The sequence below is a fragment of the Neovison vison genome, chromosome 13 (genome assembly GCF_020171115.1).
Source record: "Neovison vison isolate M4711 chromosome 13, ASM_NN_V1, whole genome shotgun sequence".
Lineage (NCBI taxonomy): Eukaryota > Metazoa > Chordata > Mammalia > Carnivora > Mustelidae > Neogale > Neogale vison.
The window spans coordinates 85129564-85155948 of record NC_058103.1 but is presented as its reverse complement, the minus strand read 5'-3'; the positions used below and the strand labels follow the sequence as shown (position 1 = coordinate 85155948).

General features: G+C 39.9%; 1 protein-coding gene and 1 pseudogene across 6 annotated transcripts in view; both read left to right on the top strand.

The window, feature by feature from the left end:
- The window catches only part of GANC (glucosidase alpha, neutral C), a 72148-nt gene that overhangs the window by 14663 nt on the left and 31100 nt on the right, over positions 1-26385 (top strand). For all 6 annotated transcript variants that reach the window (XM_044229573.1, XM_044229575.1, XM_044229576.1 and 3 more), the window contains 8 exons: positions 4261-4443; positions 11551-11596; positions 14405-14471; positions 15851-15947; positions 17195-17375; positions 17595-17748; positions 22352-22587; positions 25855-25981. In XM_044229573.1, coding sequence (XP_044085508.1) covers positions 4261-4443; positions 11551-11596; positions 14405-14471; positions 15851-15947; positions 17195-17375; positions 17595-17748; positions 22352-22587; positions 25855-25981 — 1091 coding nt within the window. The remainder of the gene's footprint in view (positions 1-4260; positions 4444-11550; positions 11597-14404; positions 14472-15850; positions 15948-17194; positions 17376-17594; positions 17749-22351; positions 22588-25854; positions 25982-26385) is intronic.
- On the top strand, positions 15654-15779 carry LOC122894823 (annotated as a pseudogene).

Genomic DNA, 26385 nt, shown 5'->3' with positions numbered 1-26385 from the left:
TTCTTAAGACTTCACAGTTTGCTTGTGCACTTGTTTTTATGCATGTGTGTAGGTGGGTGGTTGTGGGGGTATGTATATATTATTGGTCACACTATATTATTTTTACTATCCTGGAGGATTTTCTTTCCTGGTAGATCCTTTAACATTTTTACAAATTCATCTCTCCTCCTCTTTTTCTGTATTATCATTGCCATATTTGGGGGTCAGGGCAATAACTAGCTTTGTTTAGTAAATATGGCATATTCTGCTTCTGTTCCAACCTCTTTCTAGAGGGCCTTTTACTACTGCAGTAACTAGAAAGCTAAAAACCATATTCCTCCATCTCTTATATTCCCGTGCAGCTAGTTTCTGGTATATTTCAGGATCTACCAATGATTTGTACTTACAGGGATCTTGATTTCAGTACTGAGCTTCCCATTTTGCTAGTGTGGATTTGGCCACCATAGAATGTCTCTCTAGAGGTATACTAGTGAGAGCAGTAGTTTCCTGATCTCCAGAGCTAACGTGGCATGATCCTGGAGCCCAGCAGTTGCCATAGTGACTTCTGATTATCCAACTTCCTGATTCTAGCTGCAATAGAAGTTCCATTGACCATACAGTTATGCAGTATTGTTCTGTTACTATTACCTCAACACTTCCCCTGATGTTGTAAGCTCCTAATTTCCCCATACTAAGTCACTTATTTTCTACTTAAAATAGTGTTTTCTTTAATCTACAGTTGACTCTGGGTTGATATAGTCTTTAGTATCAGAAGTGAGTATAGGCCACAAACCCTATATGAGATGGGAATATGAGATTGGTTAGTTGATTTGGCTGGATTTGGAGATAGCGAGGACATCGTTATCATTAGGATGAGATATTAGTGTTATGGACTGAATTGTGTGCATGTCCCCCGCCGCCCACCCCCTGCAAACTCATTTGTTGAAACCCTAACCTCCCTGCCTCTGAATGTAACTGTATTTAAAGGTATGGCCTTTGAAGAGGTAACTAAGTTAAAATTGGGTCATTAAGGTGGGCTCTAGTACAGTATGACTTGTGCCCCACACGAAGAGGAGATTAGGACACAAGTAACACAGACAGAGGGATGACTGTGAGAGGACATAGCAAGAAGAGGAAAGCCAAGGAGAAAGGTCTCAGAAGAAACCAAACATTGACACTTTGACCTTGGACTTCCAGCCTCTAGAATTTTGAGAGAATTAACTTCAGTAGGTTAAGTACCTACTCAGTGAGGGATTTGTTGTGGCAAACCTAGCAAATTAATACAACTGTCAGTAAACCACAGCATTCCATGGCAGAGTTACGTAAATTACTACCCATGGTCAACTGAAATAAAGTGCATATTGAGAGTATAGCCCCTGCAGACAAAGCAATAGGGACATAGCATAGTGCAATTGTCATAAAGAACTCAAAACTCTGAAGTGGCCTCTTATTAATTTAACTGAAGAACTTAAAAAAAGAAAAGTACAGTCTCGGGTTTTAAATTCTTAGCTTAGGCATTTGTCAGAAACCAAGTAAGTTTTTTATGACAGTCCTAAAAGTCTCTCATATCTGTTGTGGCTACGGAGTCCTTAAAGCTAAAAATCAGATACAGAGTTTGTCTGTGGTTTGCTGAGTTAGACCATGAGTTTAATTCACAGCCTCATCAGTTCTGTGAATTTAGAGCACTAACTGGGAAAAGGGAAAATTATATAGCAGCATTTGGGAAGATTTGAATAACGAATACTCAGACCTCAGAATTCTATCAAGCCTCCTATTCCAGCAGAAGCAGCTCCTTTTCCTCTAACAAAGCTGATCCAACCTTACTTGGACACCCTGTGTTGACCTCACCCCAAGATATATTATGCAGGGGGATTCTAGTGCTCCTTGTGCCTCACACCACCCTTCACTGCCTATAAAACCACTATCGGAGTCAAGCATGCCTAAAGAGCTAATTACAGTCAAACCCTATCCCTAAGGACTTACAAGATTTTCTCTCGGCAAAAACCTGGTATATGGATGGAAATAATTTCTGAGGGGCTCCTAGACCAAAGGAAGGAACACAATTTTAGGACTGACATGGGGGGGCACCTGGGTGGCTCAGTGGGTTAAGCCTCTGCCTTCGGCTCAGGTCCTGATCTCAGGGTCCTGGGATCCAGCCCCACATCAGGCTCTCTGCTCTGCGGGGAGCCTGCTTCCCCCTCCCCCTCTGCCTGCCTTTCTGCCTACTTGTGATATCTCTCTCTCTATCAAATAAATTTTAAAAAAATAAAAAAAATTTACTGACATGGGTACATGTACCAGAGAATCTAGATTTGATATGCTAGCTTGGACAGCTGGGAGTGGATCTAATTATTTGCTTGGCTGGTTAATTATAATCTATGTTCAGCTATGGACTCTACTGAATGAAGCTGAGATACCAGAAATTCCTTGGCAGAGTAGAAGAAATGATCCATAGACTTAGGGAGGTAAAGATGTTGAAGTGGATATATCATACTCAACAGCTCATCTAGCTCCTAATTTTGTTCTCTAAGAGGATCCAAAAAATACTCCCTTCACTGAGAAATAAATTGGTAATGGAACATTTGGAAAACACTGTAGTTAGTGAATATCTTTTGTGAGCGAGACATAATGGTGGGAAATGATGCCATCAAAATGGGCTCCCTGAGGGGTGCCTGGGTGCTTAAGTGTCTGCCTTCAGTGCAGGTCATGATCTCAGGGTCCTGGGATAGAGCACCGTGTCATGGGAGGTTTCCTGCTCAGCGAGTTGGCTTCTCCCTCTCCTCCTCCCCCTCCTACTTCCCCTCCCCCTGCTTGCTCTCTCTAATAAATGAATTTTTTCAAGATAGATTTATTTATTTATTTATTTATTTATTTATTTAACAGAGGCACTGTGAGAGAGGGAACACAAGCAGGGGGAGTGGGAGAGAGAGAAGCAGTCTTCCTGCCAAGCAGGGAGCTCAATGTGGGGCTCAATCCCAGGACCCTGGGATCATAACCTGAACCTAAGGCAGATGCTTAACAACTGAGCCACCCAGGTGCCCCATCAAATAAATAAAATCTTAAAAAAAGGGCAGGGGGCTCCCTGATTTCACTGGAGACCATAAGACTCCAGGTGGCAGAATGAAAGTAGCAGCATTTAGTAGGTAGAGATAAGGTGAATATGTTTCCATAAGGTGCAGCAGTATATGTATGGTACCCAAAATACCCAATCAAAGGATGCATTGGACTAAAATAGATGCACTAAAGTGGAACTCAGTTTGATGAACAGTGAGATACAACCTCTCACCCAACTCCAGACAGTTTCCAGAGCCCAGGCATCTTGCTTGAGGAGTGGGGTTTAGAACCCATGGAGAAGGACTTGATAAGGATATAATAAGAACATAAAATATCCCTCTTCACCTTCCCTAAAGAGGCATGTGACCATTTATCAAAATGACAATGCACCAAGAAAGAAATACCTAGACCTCTGAGGGGTTTTAAGTGCTGCCTCTGAGCTTACAGAATTCGTGGGGATCCAGAATATCCTAACAGTCTACCTATCAACTTGGGGACTGATGGGAGTCAGGAGAGATTCCATCTCACTGGACTCAGTGGGTCAAAATCCAATCTAGGTTATCTCCTTAGTTTCTGAGTGTATGGTTGGGATGAGAGAAAAAAGCAAAATGTTTAGTGCACTGAAGTGTTACTAGACTGTCCAGACCAAGGTAATGATGATGATGATACATTGAGTGTTTATTATGTGCCAGTCACTGCCAGGTGTTTTGCATGCGTGATCTCATTTAATTCTCCCCAAAAGCTCTATTTGTTCTTGCTTTTATTATTTCTACTTTACAGATGAGGAAACTGAGAACTGGGTAGACTGATTAATTTGTCCGAAGTTATGCACCTAGTGCATGATAGAGCTATGTTCAATCCAGGCTTTCTGACACCAAAACCTGTGTTCTCAGTCGCTGCTTTCTCCTGTCTTATCTATGCTATGTCACATGAATATTGATTTAAATTTTTTTTTTAAATTTTAGAGAGAGAGAGAGTTTATGCAGTGTGGGCTTGGGGTAGGTTGGGAGGGGCAGAGGGGGAGAGAGAAAATCACAAGTAGACTCCACCCAGCACAGAGTCCAACACAGCACTGGACCTCACAATCCCGAGATCATGACCTAAGCTGAAATCAAGAGCCAGGAGCTTAACTGACTGAGCCACCCAGGTGCTCCATTTACATATTAATTGAAATTGAGAATCACATTGAACCATGTAAACCTGTTTTTCTCTTGTTTTATTTTCTAGGCTTATTTCATGTGCAGGGGATGCAGATAGTCTGGTATTGACAGACAAAAAAGGAGATCTGAAGTATCATATCACAGCAAACCCATTCAAGATAGATTTGGTGTCTGAAGAAGAAGTAGTGATGAGCATAAACTCCCTGGGCCAACTGTACTTTGAGCACCTGCAGATTCCTCTTGAGCAAAGGTATTTTTGCACATTACTTGACATACAGAGATCTTCAGAAAACCTGATTGTGATTACTAATTGCCTAAATAGTTGATATATTGCCGTGGAAAACTGGTTGCTTTATTTGCTGAGATAGTGTTCTCAGATATTTCATCTTTCAACTGTGCAAGTATAAACAGGCTTGATGATAAGAATGATTCCCAGATTTTTGCAACTTGATATTCTTTTTTTTTTTTTAAAGATTTTATTTATTTATTTGACAGACAGAGATCACAAGTAGGCAGAGAGACAGGCAGAGAGAGGAGGGGGGGAAGCAGGCACCCTTTCAAGCAGAGAGCCTGATGTGGGGCTCGATCCCAGGACCCTGGGATCATGACCTGAGCTGAAAGCAGAGGCTTTAACCCACTGAGCCACCCAGGCGCCCCATCAACTTGATATTCTTAACATATCCTCATGTCTTGTTCTCAGGGTCATGAGTTCAAGGCCCACACTAGGCTCCAAAAAAGGAAAGAAAACAATCTCTGAGAAGGAACTAAAGACTAGCAGAACAGATCATACACAATAAGGACAAAAAGAAAAGACCACATTCAGATGGGTCAGAAGAACAGAGACATGATTTAGTCAGGTCCAACACCCCCGGGGCAGCAACCCCCAAGTGGAAAGACTTTCACAACTGAAGACGCCTGCCCTGAGGGACAAGGGGTCTGAGCCCCACATCAGGCTCATATCCCAGGGAAGCTACACCAGGAAGACGAGCGCCCATAATGTCTAGCTTTGAAAACCAACAGTTCTTATGTCCCGGAGAGTCAGAGGGTAGAAAACTGACTGTGCTCTCAAATGGCATGTGCACAATCACACTTGGCTTTGAGTTCCAGTACAGAGGCAACCACCTGAAAAACACCTGCGTTACATGTGAAGGAGGTCCATTGACTAATATTAGGGCATATGCCAGAATGGCAAGAATCTGTTGGAATGTCCTCCAGGGACAGATGCACTATGGGCACCATTCTACCTTGCCCAGGGTTGGTGGGTGTCATTTCTGGCACTCTGTATCTACTATGCTAGAGCACCACTCACCCTGTCCAGTGTTCCCCTGCAAATTTGCTCCACCCAAGCCACCTCCCAGCCTGTAGCCTCTCCCAAGTGTCTCTGCACCCTGGTATTCCCTGTGGGTGCCTTTGGCTAGCATCAGAGTTCCTCCTATGCAGCCTTCAACCCCAGCACTTGGAGCAGGGAGCCTCAGCTAGGACCAGAACCCCTCCTAAGCACCTCCACCCAGGAGGGCCAGCCCTACAAACTAGAACACCTATAGCAGTCACAACTGGACCTCTTAGCAAGCCACGCAGGAGACATGCCCCACCCAACCAGTGTATCCATAGCTGTCATAACCCAGCCTCACAGCCAGCCATGCCAGGGACCAACCCCACACACCAGCATATCCACAACAGTCAGAACCAGGTCTCTCATGGGCTAGCCCCACTAACCAGCATGACCACAGCAGTCAAAGTTAGATCTCACAGACCGTCATGTCCTACTCATCTGTGAGTCTGCACAACTGCAACCCAATCACTACAAGAAGGTACATGCAGCCCACATAGAGAACACTTTTGGGGCACCTGACTGGGGTGGCTAGAGGGTTTACACTATTGGGCCTGCAGGATACCTTCTGCATAAAGCTATTCCTTCAAGATCAGGAGATGTGACTCATCTACCTAATACATAGAAACAGAGACTTTGGCAAAATGAGAAGACAGAAGAATATGTTCCAAATGAAAAAAACAAGTCAAAACTTCAGAAAAAGAACTAAAGAAACAGAGATAAGCAACTGATGGTCAGAAAGATGCTCACCAAACTCAGGAGAAGGATGAGTGAACACAGCGAAAATTTCAACAAGGAGGTAGAAAATACTAAAAGAACCCAGCAACTGAAGGATATAGTAACTGAAGTGAAATATACACTAGAGGGAATCAACAGATTAGATGATGCAGAAGAACAGATCAGCAGTCTGAAGACAGGGTATTTTAAATCACCCAATCAGAGCAGCAAAAAGGAAAAAAAAATTTAAATGAGGATAGTGTAAGAGACCACTGGAACATCAGACATACAAACATTCATCTTTTATGGGGTCCCAGGAGAAGGGGGGGGAAAGGGACAGGAACCCTATTTAAAGAAATAATGGGGACACCTGGATGGTTAAAACATCTGGCTTTAGCTTGGGTCATGATCTCAGCGTGCTGGTGTCAAGCCCTGCGTTGGGCTCTGTGCTTAGCAGGGAGTCTGCTTCTTCCTCTCCCTCTGCCCTTCCCCCCACTTGTTCTCTCTTTCTGTCTCTCTCTCTCTAATAAATAAAAGTTTTCTTTAAAAAGGGAAATAATAGCAGAAAATTTCTCTAATTTGGTAAAAGAAATAGACATCCTAGTCCAGAAAGCACAGAGAAAGACCCACCCCAAGACACATTACAGTAGAAGTATCCATAGTTAAAGATGGGGGAATCTTAAAAGCAGCAAGGGAAAAACTAGTTACATACAAAGGAAACCCCTAAACTTAATAGGCCAGAAGGGAGTCATGCTATGTATTCAAAGTACTGATAGGAGAAAGACTTATAACTAAGAATACTTTACCTGGCAAGGTTATTCCCCAGAATTAAAGGAGAAATAAGGGGTTTCCCAAATAAGCAAAAGCAAAAGGAGTTCATCAGCATGAAACTGGCCTTCCAAGAAATGTTAAAGGGACTTCCTTAAATGGAAAAGAAAAGTCCATAACTAGAAATAAGAAAATTATAAAAGAAAAAAATCTCACTGGTAAAGATAAGTGTCTAATAAAGGTATAGTTCAACCACCTGCTTAGCTTGTATAAGGTTAAAAAACAAAAGTAATGGGGCACTTGGGTGGCTCAGTGGTTTGGGCCTCTGCCTTCAGCTCAGGTCGTGGTCTCAGCATCCTGGGATTGAGCCCAGGCTCTCTGCTCGGTGAGGAGCCTGCTTCCCATCTCTGCCTGCCTCTATCCCTACTTATGCTCTCTCTCTCTCTGTCAAAAATAAAGTCTTAAAAAAAAAAAAAGACAAAAATAATAAAACCATCTAGACCAGGGGCACCTGGGTGGCTCAGTTGGTTGGGCGACTGCTTTCAGCTCAGGTCATGATCCTGGAATCCCAGGATCAAGTCCTACATCAAGGCTCCTTGCTCAGTGGGGAGTTTGCTCCTCCCTCTGATCCTCCCCCCTCTTGTACTCTCTCTCGCTCTCTTTCTCTCTCTCTCTCATTCTCTCTCAAGTAAATAAATCTTAAAAAAAAAAAAGGCATCAAACCTACAATGATTAGTCAAGGGATACACAAAACAATAAGATAGAAAATATGACATCAAAAACATAAAACATGGTGTGGGAAGAATATCCTGGGATTGAGCCCTGGCTCTCTGCTCGGTGAGGAGCCTGCTTCCCATCTCTGCCTGCCTCTATCCCTACTTATGCTCTCTCTCTCTCTGTCAAAAATAAAGTCTTAAAAAAAAAAAGACAAAAATAATAAAACCATCTAGACCAGGGGCACCTGGGTGGCTCAGTTGGTTGGGCGACTGCTTTCAGCTCAGGTCATGATCCTGGAATCCCAGGATCAAGTCCTACATCAAGGCTCCTTGCTCAGTGGGGAGTTTGCTCCTCCCTCTGATCCTCCCCCCTCTTGTACTCTCTCTCGCTCTCTTTCTCTCTCTCTCTCATTCTCTCTCAAGTAAATAAATCTTAAAAAAAAAAAGGCATCAAACCTACAATTATTAGTCAAGGGATACACAAAACAATAAGATAGAAAATATGACATCAAAAACATAAAACATGGTGTGGGAAGAATAAAAATGTAGTGCATTTAGAATATGCTTTAGCTTAAGTGACCAAGCAGACTTTAAAACAAAGACTGTAACAAGAAACAAGACCATCACATAGTAATAATAAAAGGAAAGATCCAACAAGAAATGACATATTAGACCAGATGAACTTTATACACACATATATGCATGTATATACATTCTTTTCAAGTGCACATAGAACATTCTCCAGATTAGGTCACACATTAAACCACAGAACAAGTCTCAATAAATTTAAGAAGGTGGAAATCATGATCAAGCATACTTTTCAACTGCAATGTTAAAAAACTAGAAATCAGGGCACCTGGGTGGCTCAGTGGGTTAAAGCCTCTGCCTTCGGCTCAGGTCATGATCCCAGCGTCCTGGGATTGAGTCCCACATTGGGCTCCTTGCTCAGCAGGGAGCCTGCTTCTCCCTCTGCCACTCTGTCTGCCTGTGCGCTCGCTCGCTCGCTCGCTCTCTGACAAATAAATAAATAAAATCTTTTTTAAAAATGCTAGAATTAATAAATGAATTCACTATAGTTGCAGGATGCAAAATTAATATACAGAAATTTATTGCATTTTTATATGCTAACAATGAACTATCAGAAAGTGTAATTAAGAAAACAATCCCATTTACAATTGCATCAAGAATAAAATACCTAGAGGGGCGCCTGGGTGGCTCAGTGGATTGATCTGCTGCCTTCGGCTTGGGTCATGGTCTCGGGGTCCTGGGATCAAGCCCCACATCGGGCTCTCTGCTCAGCAGGGAGCCTGCTTCTCTTCCTCTCTCTCTGCCTGCCTCTCTGCCTACTTGTGATCTCTGTCAAATAAATAAATCTTTAAAAAAAAAAAAGAATAAAATACCTACAAATAAAGGTAACAAGGAGATGAAAGACCTGAACTCTAACAATCTGTAAGACAATAATGAAAGGAACTGAAGACAGCACATGTACTCATGGGTTAGAAGAATTAATATTGTTAAAATATCCATACTACCCAAAGCAGTCTATAGATTGAATGCAATGCCTATCAAGATACCAATGAAATTTTTCTCGGAAATAGAGCAAATAACCTTAAAATTTGTATGGAACGACAAAAGACTCCAAATAGCCAAAGCAACCTCAAGAAAGAACAAAGCTAGAGGTATCATGTCCCTTGATTTCAAAGTATACTACAAAGCTATAGTAATCAAAACAGTATAGTATTGGCACAAAAACAAAAACACAGATCAATGGAACAGAATAGAATCCAGAAATAAACCCATGCATATATGGGTAATTAATCTTCAACAAAGGAAGCAGGAACATACAATGGGGAAAAGACAGTCTCTTCAATAAATGGTGTTGGCTCCTGGTATTTACCCAAGAAAACAAAACACTATTTAAAAAAGAAAAAAAAGATGTGTGCACCCCTATGTTTACTGCAGCATTATTTACAATAGCCAAGATATGGAAGCAACTTAAGTATCCATCCATAGATGAAGGGATAAAGAAAATGTGGTATATATATGTATATTATGTATATGTGGTATATATACACACACACAGTGGGATATTACTCAGCCATAAAAAAGAACAAAATCTTGCCATTTGCAGTAACATGGATGGAACTGGAATAATGCTAAGTGAAATAAGTCAATCGGAGAAAGACAAATACCTAATAATTTCACTCATATGTGGAATATAGGAAACAAAACAAATGAACAAATTAAAAGAAACAAAAACAAAAACACCCCCAGACTCTTAAATATAGTAAGCTAGTGGTTGCCAGAGGAGAGGTGGGAATGGCAATGGGTGAAATATGTGAAAGCGATTAGGAGTACACTTACCGTGATGAGCACTGAGTAATGTATAGACGCGTTAAAACATACTATACACCTGAAACTAATATGTCACTGTCTATTAATTATACTTGAATAAAGAACATATTTTAAATATTAATCTAGGCACTGACTTTACACCTCATAAAAATAAGCTCAAAATGGATCAGAGATCTAAATGTAAAATACAAAACTATAAAACTCCTAGAAGATAACATAGGAGAAAACCGAGATGACCTTGGGTATGGTAATGATTTTTTAATACACCATCAAAGGCACGATCCATGAAAGAAATAACTGATAAATTGGGCTTCATGAAAATTAAAAACTAATGCTTTGTGAAAGACAATGTCCAGAAAATGAGAAGACAAGCCACAGACTTTTAAGAAATATTTGCAAAAGATGCATCAGATGGGGGTGCCTGGGTGGCTCAGTGGGTTAAGCCGCTGCCTTCTGCTCAGGTCATGATCTCAGGGTCCTGGGATCGAGCCCCACATCGGGCTCTCTGCTCAGCGGGGAGCCTGCTTCCCCCCGTCTCTCTGCCTGCCTCTGCCTACTTGTGATCTCTCTCTCTCTCTTTCTCTGTCAAATAAATAAATAAAATATTTTTTAAAAAAAAAAGATGCATCAGATGAAGGACTGCTACCCAAAACATACAAAGAACTCTTAAAATTAAACATAAGAAAATGAACACTGAACTTTAAAGCATGCAAAAGAGCTGAACAGATGTCTTACCAAAAAAAGATATACAGATGGCAAGTAAACACATGAAAAGATGTTCAACATCATCCAAACATTACAGATTAAAACAAGATTTCTCCAAAAAGTGAAAAAAATACATTACAGTACATCTCTCTGAAAGTTTTTAAAAGGCAAATACAAATCTATGTTTGAGGACTCATACATACACTTGTGGGACTGCTATAAAAAACAGCAAGGGAATGGTTTCACACAAAATTTAGTAAAGTGGTTACCTCTGAAGTGCGGGGGAAGAAGGTGGATAATACATTTGAGGAAGGGCACACAGAAACTCCAAAGGAGTAAGTCATCTCTGCTGCTTCAGTGGGTTCACAGTTGTTCACTTTCGTATTATTCTTTAATTCTGAACTTACATTATATACCCTTCCATATTCATACTTTATTTTACACTAAAAAAATTAACACATAATGCAGATGGATAGACAATTCACAGAAAAAATAGGAACACCATTTAATGTATAAAAATGTATTATATGTAAGTATAATACATTTATATTTATTCAAATATAAATACATCTTAATAAACCAAGCTATTGGATTGATGTTCATCATAAATGTTCGATTTCATAAACTTATTTTTGTAATGACATTATTTTTAATAAGTTAAAAGATATAATTAATCGGTCCTCAAAATTTAGAAATTAAAATCATCGTTGAACAAAATTCTGTCAACCTTCCCATGAGTGAAACAATTTTATTTTTATTAAAACAGAGCTACCAAAGAAAATAAGGAGGACACATCAGCTGACACTTCTCAGGTAATCTAGATTGAGCGATTTATCTTTTTTAAAATCTCTTTCACCATCATCATCATGATGTGGAATACAACAGTTCTGTTCTCCCCTTCCTCTCAGAGCCGGTACTTGATAAACACTCTACTGCATAAATACGGGACCATCTATCTCTTTTGCTCAACTTGTCATCTCATTCTTTCGTTCCTTTGTTTATTAATGTATTTATTCGTTCATAAAATGGGTAGTTCCTCAGTGTCTGCTTTTGTGCCAGCTCAAAAAATTAAGCTCAGCAAGAAGGATGAGCAGTGAATAAAACAAATCCCAACCTGTCCTTATGAATCTTAGCATCTAAGGGGAAAGATAGACACTGACCAAGTACAAGCATGAGGAGTGTTATAGAAGAGTGCTGTAGGAGAATATAACAAGGAGCTTGACCAAGACGAGGTTCAATATAGACCTCCTAAAGGAAATGGTTTTCCAACTGAAACTGATGCATGAAGATACATTAGCTAGTCAAAAGGTGGGAAATGAATATTCCAGGTAGAGGGAATTTCATATTCAAAGACCTTGAGGTAGGAAGAAGCACATCTGAAGAAATTTTTAAAATATATATACTTTTTAGTGGGAGAAAGAAAAGCAAAGGTAAAGGTGTTATGCAACAAGGCCAGACAGATAGGGAGGGCAGTTCTGTGGCAAGTCTTGTAATAATTCTTGCATTCAACAAATGTTCATTGAGTATTTCCTCTATGCCAGTTACTGTTCGAGGAATTGATGATGTATTGTTAAATAAATCTGAGTCCCCCATTACCTGGAGCTGTCATTCTTTGATGTCTTGTTGACCTTTTTGGACTTTTTGGACTAAGGGCAAAGGAAAACTATGGAAAGGTTGTAAGCAGCAGAGATATGTGGTCTGGTGTCTGTTTTTAAAAGATTATTTTAGCTAAATTATGGGAAATGGGCATTCCAGAAATAATCTCTTCATCCAAAGCCACATGCATCTTCAAAGGACCCCTGACCTCTTTACCAGGAATGGTAAAAAAAATATTTCCAGTGCAGTAAGGACATGCTTCTTCCTCTTGAAAACTGACCCATGCTAATGAATATGAAAGAGAATATTTTTCCCATTTTCAAATAGAGAAGGACAACTAAGACATAGCCTTACACAGTTTTGTAACATGTCCAGTCAGCTTTGGGGAGACCTCTAATTAGATAGCTTAGTGATTTTGTGTAATTGATGTCCTTGCAAGAATCTGGTGAAAGCTATGAACCATCTCTGTAGAACAAAATTTTCATACTGTTTGAAGGAGTTCCCAAACTCTAAAGCCCATCCACAGACTCAAGGAAAATAGTCCCTACATTAAGAATTCAGATGTGATTTAAACACACACACAAACAGAGGCTCACTTTATAGAAGCTTATAATTATGAAGAAACCACCTAGAAATGTGCAAGGGCTCTTTTTTGTTTTTTTAAAGAAACATGCATCACACACACATACAATTTCTAGCAAACTTTTTCATTCTACCAGAGAGGAAGAATGAAACTTGTAAAGCCAAGAAAGGAAACTTGTAAAGCAGAGAAAATTCATTAGCTCTGCATCAAAAGACTCTGAACCTGAGCAGTCTTGACTTCTCATTTGGTTTGGCTAATTGAAGGAGGGCGGGGAAATACTCATCTCATCCAAAACATTTGCTTTTGGACTCAAGTTATTTGATTCTAATTTTTTGCCTCACATGTTTACAAGGGAAAAAAAGAATTTTAAAAATCTGACTTGTAAAGACTGTGTTTTTCAAAGTGCTTTCACATCATTTTGAACTGTGTAAAGATACTCATGTCAAATGGTGAGGCAGTTACTCAGAAAACTCAGCATAAAATTACAATATGGTCCAGCAATTTCACTTATGGATATATATCCAAAAGGGAAAGCAGGGACTCAAACATTTGTATGCTTGTATTCTTAGCAACATCATTCACAGTAGCCAAAAGGCAAAAGCCGTCCAGCAACCCAAGGGTCATTGACAGATGTATGCACACACAAAATATGGTATACACATACAATGGACTATTACTCAACCTTAAAAAGGAAAGAAACTCTGATACATTCTGCAAAATGGATGAATCTTGAAGACATGATACTAGGTGAAATAAGCAAAAATAGTCAAGGACAGATACTACATGATTCTAGTTATGTGCAGTATATGCAGTAGTCAGATTCATACAGACAGGAAGTAGAATGGTTGTTGTCACAAGTTGGGGGTGGAAGGTATGGGCAGTTTTTCATTAATGGGTATGGAGATTCAGTTTGGGATATAAAAGTTCCGGAGATGGATGGTGATGATAGTTGCACAACAATGTGAATGTACTTAATGTCACTTTAACTTGTTAAAGTTAACTTGTTAAAGTGACATTAATGTACGTGAAAAAAAATGGTGGGGGGTCCTGGCTGGCCTAGTTGGTAGAGCATGTGACTCCTCATCTCAGGGACATGAGTTCAAGCCCCATGTTGGATGTGAGATTACTTAAAATAAAAAAATAAATAAACTGGTTAAAGTGGAAAATAAGTAGTTAAAATTGTAAATTTTATGTTATGTCTAGTCTACCACAATAAAAAATCGTATTCATGTCAGCTCCAGTTCATAAGGAGGAGGATGATTGCTGGGATTTATATAGAACACAGATCAAATTTGTTAAATATACTGTCATCACAGACAGGTCTTTTAAAAGATACTCATTTTCTCAGTCTAGTTTTTTAACAATCCAAATAAAATGTGCTGTTGTGGTAACCACATTTGTTGCAGTATATAAACTCAATTTGCTCTTCTTATGCCATCAGGAAGACCAAGACGATCTGGGCCTATGGGAGGAGAAATTCGGAAAATTTGTGGATATCAAAGTTAATGGTAAAGTTGAAATTGTAGTATTAAAACAGATCTTGCCAAAAATGGCTAAATATTGCTACCTAAAGTCCCTGAGCCTTGGCCCAAACAAGTGATTTCTATAAGGGGGGAACAGAAATCTCAGATTTGGGTCCTTTATTCTTCAGTAATGCACTGCAACAGAGAAAGAGTGAATGTGTACCTTTTGTGGGGAATGAAAGAGAAGTATAGGCCTCATGGAGTTGATAATCTCATGTTAGGGGCCTAGGTCAGCACACTGCTAGTACTGCTTAGTATATCAGACAGCCACAAGTTTCACATTCTATTTTTATTGGAGTCAAGTGATGAGAAATGAAGTTCTAGAGCTCATTAGCTCCAATATTTCAAGCCATTGGTTCTCAACCTTCTCCAGGCCTCCCCATCATTCACATGTTTATCACATGCCCATCTGTGACATTTCTCACTAGATTTAGTGATAGTGGGGGTGGGGGTGGAGTTTGTCTCTTCCCTAACACCTTGAGAATTTCTGTTCTAGCATCTGGATCTATAGCCTAGGGTAATGTCAGTCAGCCTAGGACTGACAACATGTCCAAAATGTTTAAGTAGGGGGGGCCATAGGGCTTTCCTTTCTGTAACATCATAATCTCTTTTACCTTCTCTGTAGTACCCCTTTTCCATAAATCCTTTAAATAAGGACCATTTCACATCCACTACTTTTCCTAAGAGTGAATTTAAGTCTCTTATTTCTCCTAGTTACTTGCATTTTTCCCCATATCTCTAAAATAATTGTTAAATAAAGGACTTTGTTTCTGGTTTAAAAAAAAAAAATTACCTATCTACAATCACAGGGAGGAGCCAGGAAAGATCTTTCTGATTCTTTTTACATTACTGTCCCTATATGCAATAAGAATAAATGATCGTAAGAGGACACCCAGTCTTTTATATAGTGAAGATTAAAATTGCTCAGTATCCTTTGTTTCCTAATGTAAATAAGCATGCAATACATTTTAGGAAAATTTAGATTAGAAAAAAATTTTAAACTTCATAGTCGTATTTTACGGATAGAAAGGAGATTTACTATAAATGAGGACATGAAGAACTTCAGCACATAGCTAAAGAAACACTACTAAGTGACCAGAACTTTGCCTTGTGCATGTTTGCATCCCCACAGTACCTGAATATAATATCTTATAGAAAGGGCACACAAGCTTTGCGCAGTGGCAGTATCGTAGCCAATGAGGTTTATCCGAGGCGCGATTATTGCTAATTGAGAAAGAACACACACGTGATTTGCTAACTGATCAGGCCAAGTTCAGGTCTCTCGATCCCTAGTCACAGGTAAATGAGTCTCCTTAATTAATTGTCCCACAGAGAAGCAAAACTCAGTATTCTGGTCCCTATAGGTCCTGCCTCCATTGGTTTGGATTTCTCCTTGCATGGATTTGAGCATCTCTACGGGATCCCGCAACATGCAGACTCACACCAACTTAAAAATACTAGGTAAAGTGAAAAATTCTTATAGGATGCTCTGGTTAAACTTAGAAGGGAAAACATTTGAGTTGTCTGAGCCTGGGCCAATATGTGCCTAGCCTTTTCCTCCTTGATACAGCTTATAGATCTTTAAGAGCAGTGGTTCTTAATTTTTATCTTACTTTTTTTTTGGCAAAAAATTGAACATTATAAAAACTGTAATGCTGAACCTAAAATATACAGAGGAAATAAAAATATGGAACAATTGTGGTTAAAATAAGGGAGATAGCCTCATCACACCACTTCCCCAGCTTTTGCTTTCACTCCTCAAGGCCTCTCTGTGGAACCTGAGAGAATATCCTGTGAAAATCACTGACCTAGAAAAAGTCTCCTACCAAAAAAGGACAGTGAGCCAGAGAATGGAAAAGTGTGGCATCTCATGTCACCTTTGATTCCTTCAGGGAGATCATTTCAAACTAATACTATTGACAAGTAAATGCCAGAGGTATCAGACTGAGAGGAATCCAAACCAAAAAGAAGAGTCTGATCAAGTTTGCTGGGTTGAGATGCTGTTTGCACACCTGGTCAACAGGTGCGCATGGTCACAAGCGAATCAGAAACTGTGCTGCTCACACACCAAGCCAAGCTTTGGCCTCCCCACCCCAGTTCAGTTCCCCATCTTTCCCTACTCAGCACTGTGGAAGCATGTTAAGAGACTGTCATTTTGTTCTGGCAATGGAGAAATACAAAATTTGCCAATTATATCTGCTCTGTTTTTGCTATTGTGGAGAAGTCACAGGAAACAGTCCTCACCTCATGAGAGATATTCGGAAGAGATATCTAAGATATGAGACCGTGCATGCCAATTGTCACAAGAGGGGAGGCTAAAGGAATCAAAGGATGGAATCATATTAACCATATTTGGGTTAGGGAAGTGTTAAGAGTTGAGCCTTGAGGGGCGCCTGAGTGGCTCAGTAGGTTGGGCCTCTGCCTTCGGCTCAGGTCATGGTCTCAGGGTCCTGGGATTGAGCCCCACATCGGGCTCTCTGCTCGGCAGGGAGCCTGCTTCCCTTCCTCTCTCTCTCTGCCTGCCTCTCTGTCTACTTGTGATCTCTGTCTGTCAAATAAATAAATAAAATCTTTAAAAAAAAAAAGAGTTGAGACTTGAAAGATGCATAGGACTCAAGTGTTTGCAGGGGAGATTGGAGCTATGCTATTCATTGATAATAATATATTTGTGATTATAACTGCTGATAGTCCATCTTTGTGTGTTTCAGTGATGGTGATGCTTACCGTCTTTATAACCTGGACGTCTATGGATATAAAATACATGACAAAATGGGCATTTATGGTTCAGTGCCTTATCTCCTGGCCCACAAACTAGGTAGAACTCTAGGCATTTTTTGGCTCAATGCCTCTGAAACTCTAGTGGAGATCAATACAGAACCTGCAGTAAAGGTGAGCTTATGGATCGTGACTGTATGCCATGCTTATGTAAGAAACAAAACCAGTGTAGTTCTAGCTCTGGACTTTGTAGTGACAATTTTCTGCCACCAAAGCTTTTGCAGTATAATCAGTGAAAGTTAATAATATGTACCTGTTACTTACCTATGGATGATACTTAAATATTACAATATGAGGGAAATTCTTTAGAACTTCATTCCATTCTTTTTCTAGTACATGGTAACCCAGATGGGCCCTGTTGCAGCTAAGCAAAAGGTCAGATGTCGAACTGATGTGCACTGGATGTCAGAGAGTGGAATCATTGATGTCTTTCTGCTGATGGGACCTACGCCTTCTGACGTCTTCAAGCAGTATTCATACCTTACAGGTACTTGCATGTGGAAGCGCCAGCCTCTTATCCCATTATAATTCCCCTCTCCTATGTATCATCACTGTAAGTTAATATTTGTTGCACCCATATAGAATGTATACACAATTTACCCAAGCTTTTCCAGAAGCAAACGTTTCTCCTTCCACCTTCATCCCATTCAGCTTGGTAAAATGTCCTGGAGCTAGAACGCTCTACTCTCTGATCCTTAATACTCTCCATTTGCTTTCCTCAGACCCTTTAAGCTGTGGGCTTTCTCTGCCTTCATCTCAGACAATCAGTGTCCCAACCTGAACTTCTCTATGTTCTCTTCTCCATTAAAACATACCACTGGCTTTAGCACTAAAGCGTTTTAATCTTTAAAAGATGTAAAGATCATCTCTGTTGATGCAGAAAAAAGCACTTGACAAAATCCAACACTGTTTCATGATCAGAACTCTCAGAAGGTTAGGAGTAGAAGGAAGCTTCCTCAATATGATAAAAGGCATTTATGAAAAATCCACAGTTAACACCCTATTCAGGGGTGAAAGACTGCAAGCTTTCCCCTAAGACCAGAAACAAGACAAGGCTGCCCACTTTCACCACTCCTACTGAATATTGTACTAGAAATTCCAGCCAGCGAAGTTAGGCAAGAAAAAGAAATAAAAGGCATCCAAATTGAAAAGGAAGAAGTAAAATTATTTCTTTTCACAGATGATGTGATCCAAGATGTTAGAAAATCCCAAAGAATCCACAAAGAACTACCAGAACTAATAAAGAAATTCACCAAAGTTGCAGGGTCTGTAATCACACAAAATTAGTTGTGTTTCTGTAGACCAGCAATGAACAATCTAAAAAAGAAATTGAGAAAACAATTCTCTTTATAACATCCAAAAGAATAAACTACCTAAGGATATGTCTAACCAAGTAGGTGATTAAAACTATGAAACATTGCTGAAAGAAATTTAAAAGGCCTAAATAAATGGTTAAAATGGCCAATTTTATGTATTATATATTTTTGCCACTTTTAAAAAAATGGTAGTGTAATATATCCCCCAAAATTGAACTGTATACTTTAATCGGTTGAATTTTGTGATATGTGAGTTATATCTCAATAAAGCTGTTACAAATAAAAGTAACGCAGCATTGCTACTGCTGCATTCTGTTAAAAGCCCCTCGATCCAGCCTGTATTGAGGAGGAAGAATTTGATTCCAACTTTGATGGAAGAAATGACCGAAAATTTATAGATATGTAAAGACACTCATATAGGAAAAAGTACTGTGAAGGCCCCCCTACAGGGCCCTTCAACACTGTTCTAAGCCTAGTTTATAGGAAAATGCTTCAGAAACTGTGGATATACCACCATGTCCAAGGAAAGCCAAGTTTTAAGTTTATAGATTATCTGTTGATGAGGATTTAACTCAATCAGATTGCTCTTTCTTCTTTCCCAATATCATTACAGTTACATCTTCATTTTTGCTTGACTCAATATTTAGTGCTTATACTTTTCAAATACTCAAGAGTGTCATATTGTATTCATTTCACTTTACTCCCCAGAGACTTCCTTCCCAGATCTTTCTGTCCTGCCCCCATTGGGGTTCTCTTTGGGCTCCCTGCACAGCTGTCATCCTGGGAGTTTCCTAAGAAAGTGTGCATTGGAGGTACACTTTTTGCATCTTTGCAGGTACAAAAACATCTCTTTTTCTACCTTCACCTTTGATTGATCATTTGGCTAGCTAGATTGAAAATTTCTCTCAGAATTTGAAGGCATGTCTCTTTTACCTTCTATCTTCTTCTTTTTTTTATTATTATTAATTTATTTATTTTCAGAAAAACAGTATTCATTATTTTTTCACCACACCCAGTGCTCCATGCATTCCGTGCCCTCTATAATAACCACCACCTGGTACCCCAACCTCCCACCCACTTCAAACCCCTCAGATTGTTTTTCAGAGTCCATAGTCTCTCATGGTTCACCTCCCCTTCCAATTTCCCCCAACTCCCTTCTCTTCTCTAACACCCCTTGTCCTCCGTGTTATTTGTTATGCTCCACAAATAAGTGAAACCATATGATAATTGACTCTCTCTGCTTGACTGATTTCACTCAGCATAATCTCTTCCAGTCCCGTCCATGTTGCTACAAAAGTTGGATATTCGTCCTTTCTGATGGAGGCATAATACTCCATAGTGTATATGGACCACATCTTCCTTATCCATTCATCCGTTGAAGGGCATCTCGGTTCTTTCCACAGTTTGGCGACCGTGGCCATTGCTGCTATAAACATTGGGGTACAGATGGCCCTTCTTTTCACTACATCTGTATCTTTGGGGTAAATACCCAGGAGTGCAATTGCAGGGTCATAGGGAAGTTCTATTTTTAATTTCTTGAGGAATCTCCACACTGTTCTCCAAAAAGGCTGCACCAACTTGCATTCCCACCAACAGTGTAAGAGGGTTCCCCTTTCTCCACATCCTCTCCAACACATGTTGTTTCCTGTTTTGTTAATTTTGGCCATTCTAACTGGTGTAAGGTGATAGCTCAATGTGGTTTTAATTTGAATCTCCCTGAGAGCTAGTGATGATGAACATTTTTTCATGTGTCTGATAGCCATTTGTATGTCTTGATTGGAGAAGTGTCTGTTCATATCTTCTTCCCATTTTTTGATATGTTTGCCTGTTTCATGTGTGTTGAGTTTGAGGAGTTCATTATAGATCCTGGATATCAACCTTTTGTCTGTACGGTCATTTGCAAATATCTTCTCCCATTCCATGGGTTGCCTCTTTGTTTTTTTGACTGTTTCCTTTACTGTGCAGAAGCTTTTGATTTTGATGAAGTCCCAAAAGTTTATTTTTGCTTTTGTTTCCTTTGCCTTTGGAGACATATCTTACCTTCTATCTTCTTGCTTGAAAATCACTCTGAGTTGTTTCTTTGTATGTGATCTCTCTGAAATGTGTTCTGAAATTTCTGATATTCTGAAATTCTGAAATTTGACAATAAAATGCCTTTATGTGGATCTTTTAAAATAATTACAGTATTGGGTATTAGATGTGGATTCTATCAGTCTTGAGAAATGTGTTCCTCAGTTTTGGAAAGCAATCATTATTCTTTTGACAATTTCTTCCCTTCCCTTTTTACTTTATACTGTACAGATTTGATAATTTCCCTTTTTTGTTTTCTGAGAAATTTTCTCAATTTTATCTTCTAGACCTTCCATTTATGTTATATGTCTATAATTTCTTCATACTTTTTCTTATCCTCTGATTATTCCTTGTTCCCAATATCTTATACTAGTCTTATTTCATGGGTGCAGTATCTTTTTTTTATCTCATCGAAGGTACTGATGATAACTTTGTTGTTGTTGTTTTAAGATTTTATTTATTTGACAGAGATCACAAGTAGGCAGAGAGGCAGGCAAAGAGAGAGGAGGAAGGAGGCTCCCTGCTGAGCAGAGATTTCCCAATGCAGGGCTCAATTCCAGGACCCTGAGATTATGACCTGAGATGAAGACAGAGGCTTTAACCCACTGAGCCACCCAGGCGCCCCTGATGATAACATTTTGATATTTATTTTGTTTTCTTGTATTGTCCATGTTTTCTCAAATGTTTTTATTGTATTTCTATATGTGGGGCCTTCTAATTTTCAAGGATTTGAATAAGGTTCTGCCTAGAAGTACTCTGGTACTGGGGTTGGAAAGTGGGGTGCGTGTCGGGAATGGTCTCCCATCTGCTAGTGTGCTGGGAGCAGGGTGATCTCTTCTCATCAGTCTCTGCCTCACAAGCACTCTGGTGAGAGCTTCCCTCACTTTGATCAGTGGTTACCTTTCCTCCCCTGCCTTCTAAAATTTTGTTGAAATTACTCCTCTCTCATTCTCTTTGTTCTTGTAGCTTTATTCTTTTTTTTTCTTTCTTTTACTCTGATTTTATTGGGAATTTAGGAGGGAAAGGAGATAAAGGCAAGTGGTTGACCAGAGTCCTCCATATTATGAGTAAATGTTTTTATAATAATTTGAGTGTTTCTTGCCTTTAGTCTCTTTCCCTTTAAGTCAGTCTCAACACTGCTCCCTCACTAATTTTTCTAAAATGTAGGCCTGCTAAGGTTACATATTACCAAACTTTTTGATAACTTCCCATAAGAGATTTAGAATTCCTAGAGTGAACTACAGAGCCCCTTACAAATTGACCCTCTCCAGTTTCATCTTCTACTGGTCTCTCTCACAGTGTAACCACCCTAGAAGCTTATCATGTACTTCTCTGCCTCTGTGTCTGTGTCTTTTCTATTCCCTGTGCCTAAGTGTTCTATCCATTGTCTCTAGTAGATTCCTCCTATTTGACCTTTATGAAGTATTTCAAGACTCCACACTTTACTGCAGGCTCTGTATTCCCATAACACTAGGCTGCTACCTTTAACACAGCAGTTACACCTCAGAGTGGAGCAGTTAATGTACATGTCTGCCTCACCAACCAAATTGTCACTTTCTTGAGTGTAAGGACTGTGTTTTATTCTCCTTGATATGCTGGGTACCAATCTCAGTGCTTAGACTCTGTACACATTCAGGAAATGTTTATCAAATATGTAATAATCATGTAGTGGTAGCCAGCTCAGTTGTCATCTTCCCCTTTTAGGCACACAGGCCATGCCCCCTCTCTTCTCCTTGGGGTACCATCAGTGCCGCTGGAACTACGAGGATGAGCAGGATGTAAAGGCCGTGGATGCAGGATTTGATGAACATGACATTCCTTATGATGTCATGTGGCTGGACATAGAGCATACCGAGGGCAAAAGGTACTTCACTTGGGACAAGAAAAGATTCCCAAACCCCAGAGGGATGCAAGAGCTGCTCAGAAGCAAAAACCGTAAGGTAAAATAAGCCAACCCTTGGAAACTTCTTAATCACAAAGCACTTGTTTAATTTTTAAAACTTGCCTTGGGGTACCTGGGTGGCTTAGTCAGTTAAAGCCTCTGCCTTTGGCTCAAGTCATGATCTCACGGTCCTGGGACTGAGACCCACATCGGGCTCTCTGCTCAGCGAGGAGCCTGCTTCCCCCTCTGCCTGCCTCTCTGCTTGCTTGTGATCTGTCAAATAGGTAAATAAAATCTTGAAAAAAAAAAAAAACTTGCCCTGGCACATTAGTGGAGTAGAGCCATTGGATAAAAAATGGCCATAAAATAGTACCTTATAATGTAATTGCAACTGTGATAACAGAAAAACAGTGATGGAAAGATGGCCTCACCATCATCCCTGCCGTAGCTGTCTAGGGCCCCACAGGATAACAGGGTCTAGCCTGTTTGTTGTGGCCACTTATAGGGATATGATGGATACCCCAAAAGCAAAATGTGGTTCTGAGTCAGCATCAATCTCGAGATTGAGGACATCACATCAACACCACAGGGTCTGGAAAGGTTAAGTAGTCACATTAGGGAGGCATTCTGATGAGAGAAGGGCTGACTCCCAGGCTGGTCTGAAGGTGGCTTGAGAGATCTGGGAATGGAGACAGCTCAGCTTTTACAGTGGTTAGAGGGTTGAACTGGGGTGGGGATTCCTATGTGTGCCTAGGGCTGGAGTGGTTTGAACTTCCCGCTGGCACCCAAGAAGGAAGCATCAGGGCTTTCTTTGTCTGATGTGGGCAGAAGGGTGAGGGGGGATGGAAGGGCTTGAAAGCTCTTAACAGTCAATCAGAAATGGAGTCAGATTCTTCATTCCCATTCTCCTAATTTCCCAATTAATAAATAGCTACCATTTGGCAAGTACTTACTATGGGCCAGAGAGTTTGAGAGAATACATTATTCTATCCAGTTATCCCAAGATTAAAAGGTAGATCTTGTTAGCCCATTTTTCAGATGAAGAAACTAAGGCTAAGAATAGTTTGTATTTTGCACAAAAGCGTGTAAGTAGTAGAGCAAGAATCTGAACTCTGATCTGCCTGACTCCAGAACCCATGTTCTTAAAAGCAACTATTTATTGAAACCATCAAATGTTCAAAATGCTATTCTAAAGATGAAGGGAATTCAAAGATGAGCTCCTTGGGGTCTTACAGTGAGTAGGGGAGAGGCTGGTGTATAGCAACCACAATATTGGGCAATAATATAACAGCCAAATAAAGGTCAGGGTCAGGAGTGGTCTAGGAGAAAGAAGATTGCATCCAGCTGGACTCAAGCTGAGCGTGTAAATTTTAGATGAGCCCTGAAGGATGAGTCTCTAGCTGAGAAGTAGGGAGGGGGTGGAGACAGTGCAGCTAGAGGCTGAAGCAGCCAGTGTTGTTTGGAAAACATGCACAGATTGGTTTGGCAAGAAAAGGCATGTGCAAGGTTTGAGTAGTAGGGAATCTGAACTTACTGTAGGCTGCTTTGTATACATTTGGGAGACATTAAAAGTTTTTGAATAAGGGGTTAGTATAGAGAATATATGAAGAACACCTACAACTCAACAATGAAAAGCAAACAACCCCATTAAAAATTGGGAAGGGACGTCTGGGTGGTGCAGTTGGTTGGACGACTGCCTTCGGCTCAGGGCGTGATCCTGGAGTCCCCGGATCGAGTCCCACATCGGGCTCCCAGCTCCATGGGGAGTCTGCTTCGCTCTCTGACCTTCTCCTCGCTCATGCTCTCTCTCACTGTCTCTCTCTCTCTCAAATAAATAAATAAAATCTTTAAAAAAAATTGGGAAAATGTCTTGAAAGACATTTCTTCAAAGAAGATATACAAATAGTCAATAAGCACATGAAAAGATGCTCAACATCAGTAATCTTTAGGGAGATGCAAGTCAAAGCCACAATGAGATAACATTTCATACCATTAGGATGGCTACTATGAAAAACCAGAAAATACTAAGTGAGGAGGAGAGGTAGAGAAACTGGAACACTAACCATGGGAATGTAAAATGGTGCAGCCACTACAGAAAACTACAGAAAATGGTGCAGCCACTACAGAAAACGTATGGTGGTTCCTTAAAAAATTAAAAATAAAATTACCATATGATCCAGAAATCCCACTTATGGGAATATACTCAAAGAAACTGAAAGCAGGTACTTGAGCAGATGTGCTCATGCAGATAAGCCCATGTTCATATCCGCATTATTCACAATTACTAAAAGGTAGAAGCAAACCAAGTGTCCATCAGCAGACAATTAGGTAAACAAAATGTGGTACATACATATATACAATGGAGCATTATTTAGCCTTGAAAAGAAAGGAAATTCTGATATATATACTACAACATGGGTGAACCTTAAGGACATTATGCTAAGTGAAATAAAGTACTCATAAAAAGATGAGTACTATATAATTTTCGCTAATCTTTAATACCTAGAGTAGTTAAAATCATAGAGACAGAAAGAACAATGGTGGCTGGGTAGAGGAGGGAATGAGGGGTTATTTTTAATGGGTATAGGGTTTCAGTTTTACAAGATGGAAAGAGTTCTGGGCATTGTACAATACCATGAATATGTACAGTACTTAACACTACTTAACTGTGTACATAAAACTGGTTCAGATGGTAAATTTTATGTTATGTATATTTTACCACAATTAAAAGTTTTTTAAGGGTTTGATCAATGGAGAATTAAACTTCAGTGTTTAGAATAAATGTGAATAGACTTGAGGAAGGATGATGAGAAGGTTGTTCTAACCAAATAAAGAGTTTTGAGGCCCTAGACTCGAAGTGAGGGCATTAGAAGGGTATAGCAATGATGAAGACACAGAGCTGTGATCACAGCTCTTCTCAAACCTCCTTCCTAAATAGGTCTGTACCATTGGGTTTTGGGGGGTTTGTTTTGTTTTCTTTTCTTTAATGTTTGCTTTTGTGAGTGTTAGCCTCTAGATGTTTAGGGAGCAGGGATGACTTAATCCTTTAGGTATAGCACCCAGCACCTCAGACAGAAGCTTAGTAACTGCTATGTTGAGAACATGTATTGGCTGGGCAGCAATAATTATAAAAGAGCACTGGCCTGGTTTTGATACCAGTTCAGTTTCTGTAAGCATGAAAAGTAATAGGGTTTTACTGATGTCTTAAATATTTCAACCCTAGTAATTATTTGAATAAAATTTGAACCCCAAAACTATGATGAAAGCCTGAAACTTATAACTCCTTTGAAACTGATGAGCTTTTCTAACCTCTGTATCTGGACAGCTTGTGGTCATCAGTGACCCCCACATCAAGATTGATCCTGACTACTCAGTGTATGTTAAGGCCAAAGAACAGGGCTTCTTTGTGAAGAATCAAGAAGGAGGAGACTTTGAAGGGGTTTGCTGGCCTGGTAAGATAGCACTTTATGCACTTTTTAATTTCACTTCTTTAGTCCCAATTAATGAAGGTTTCATGGCCGTCACCCTCATTTCTTAAAGATATCCCTTGCCACAGTGTAAGCACCATTAAGAAAGAGAGGGTATTTCCTTCTTCTGTATCTGCCCTAACATCTGGTACAGTGTGCTTTGTATACATTTATCAATGAATGAATTTTTAAAAAGCACTCTATTTCTCTAACCAAACAAAAATAAAAAGCCAAGGAATAAGAAACGGAGAGGAGAAGAAAATAAAAAGAGTTCTCACAGTCTCTCCCTGTGAATTTTCTGAGCCTTGTTTGCCCACAGTTGTGGCTTCCCAGGCTTTCATGAGGGACCTCAGCTGCTTCCAGCAACTCGGATTCTTTGTTTCAGAAAT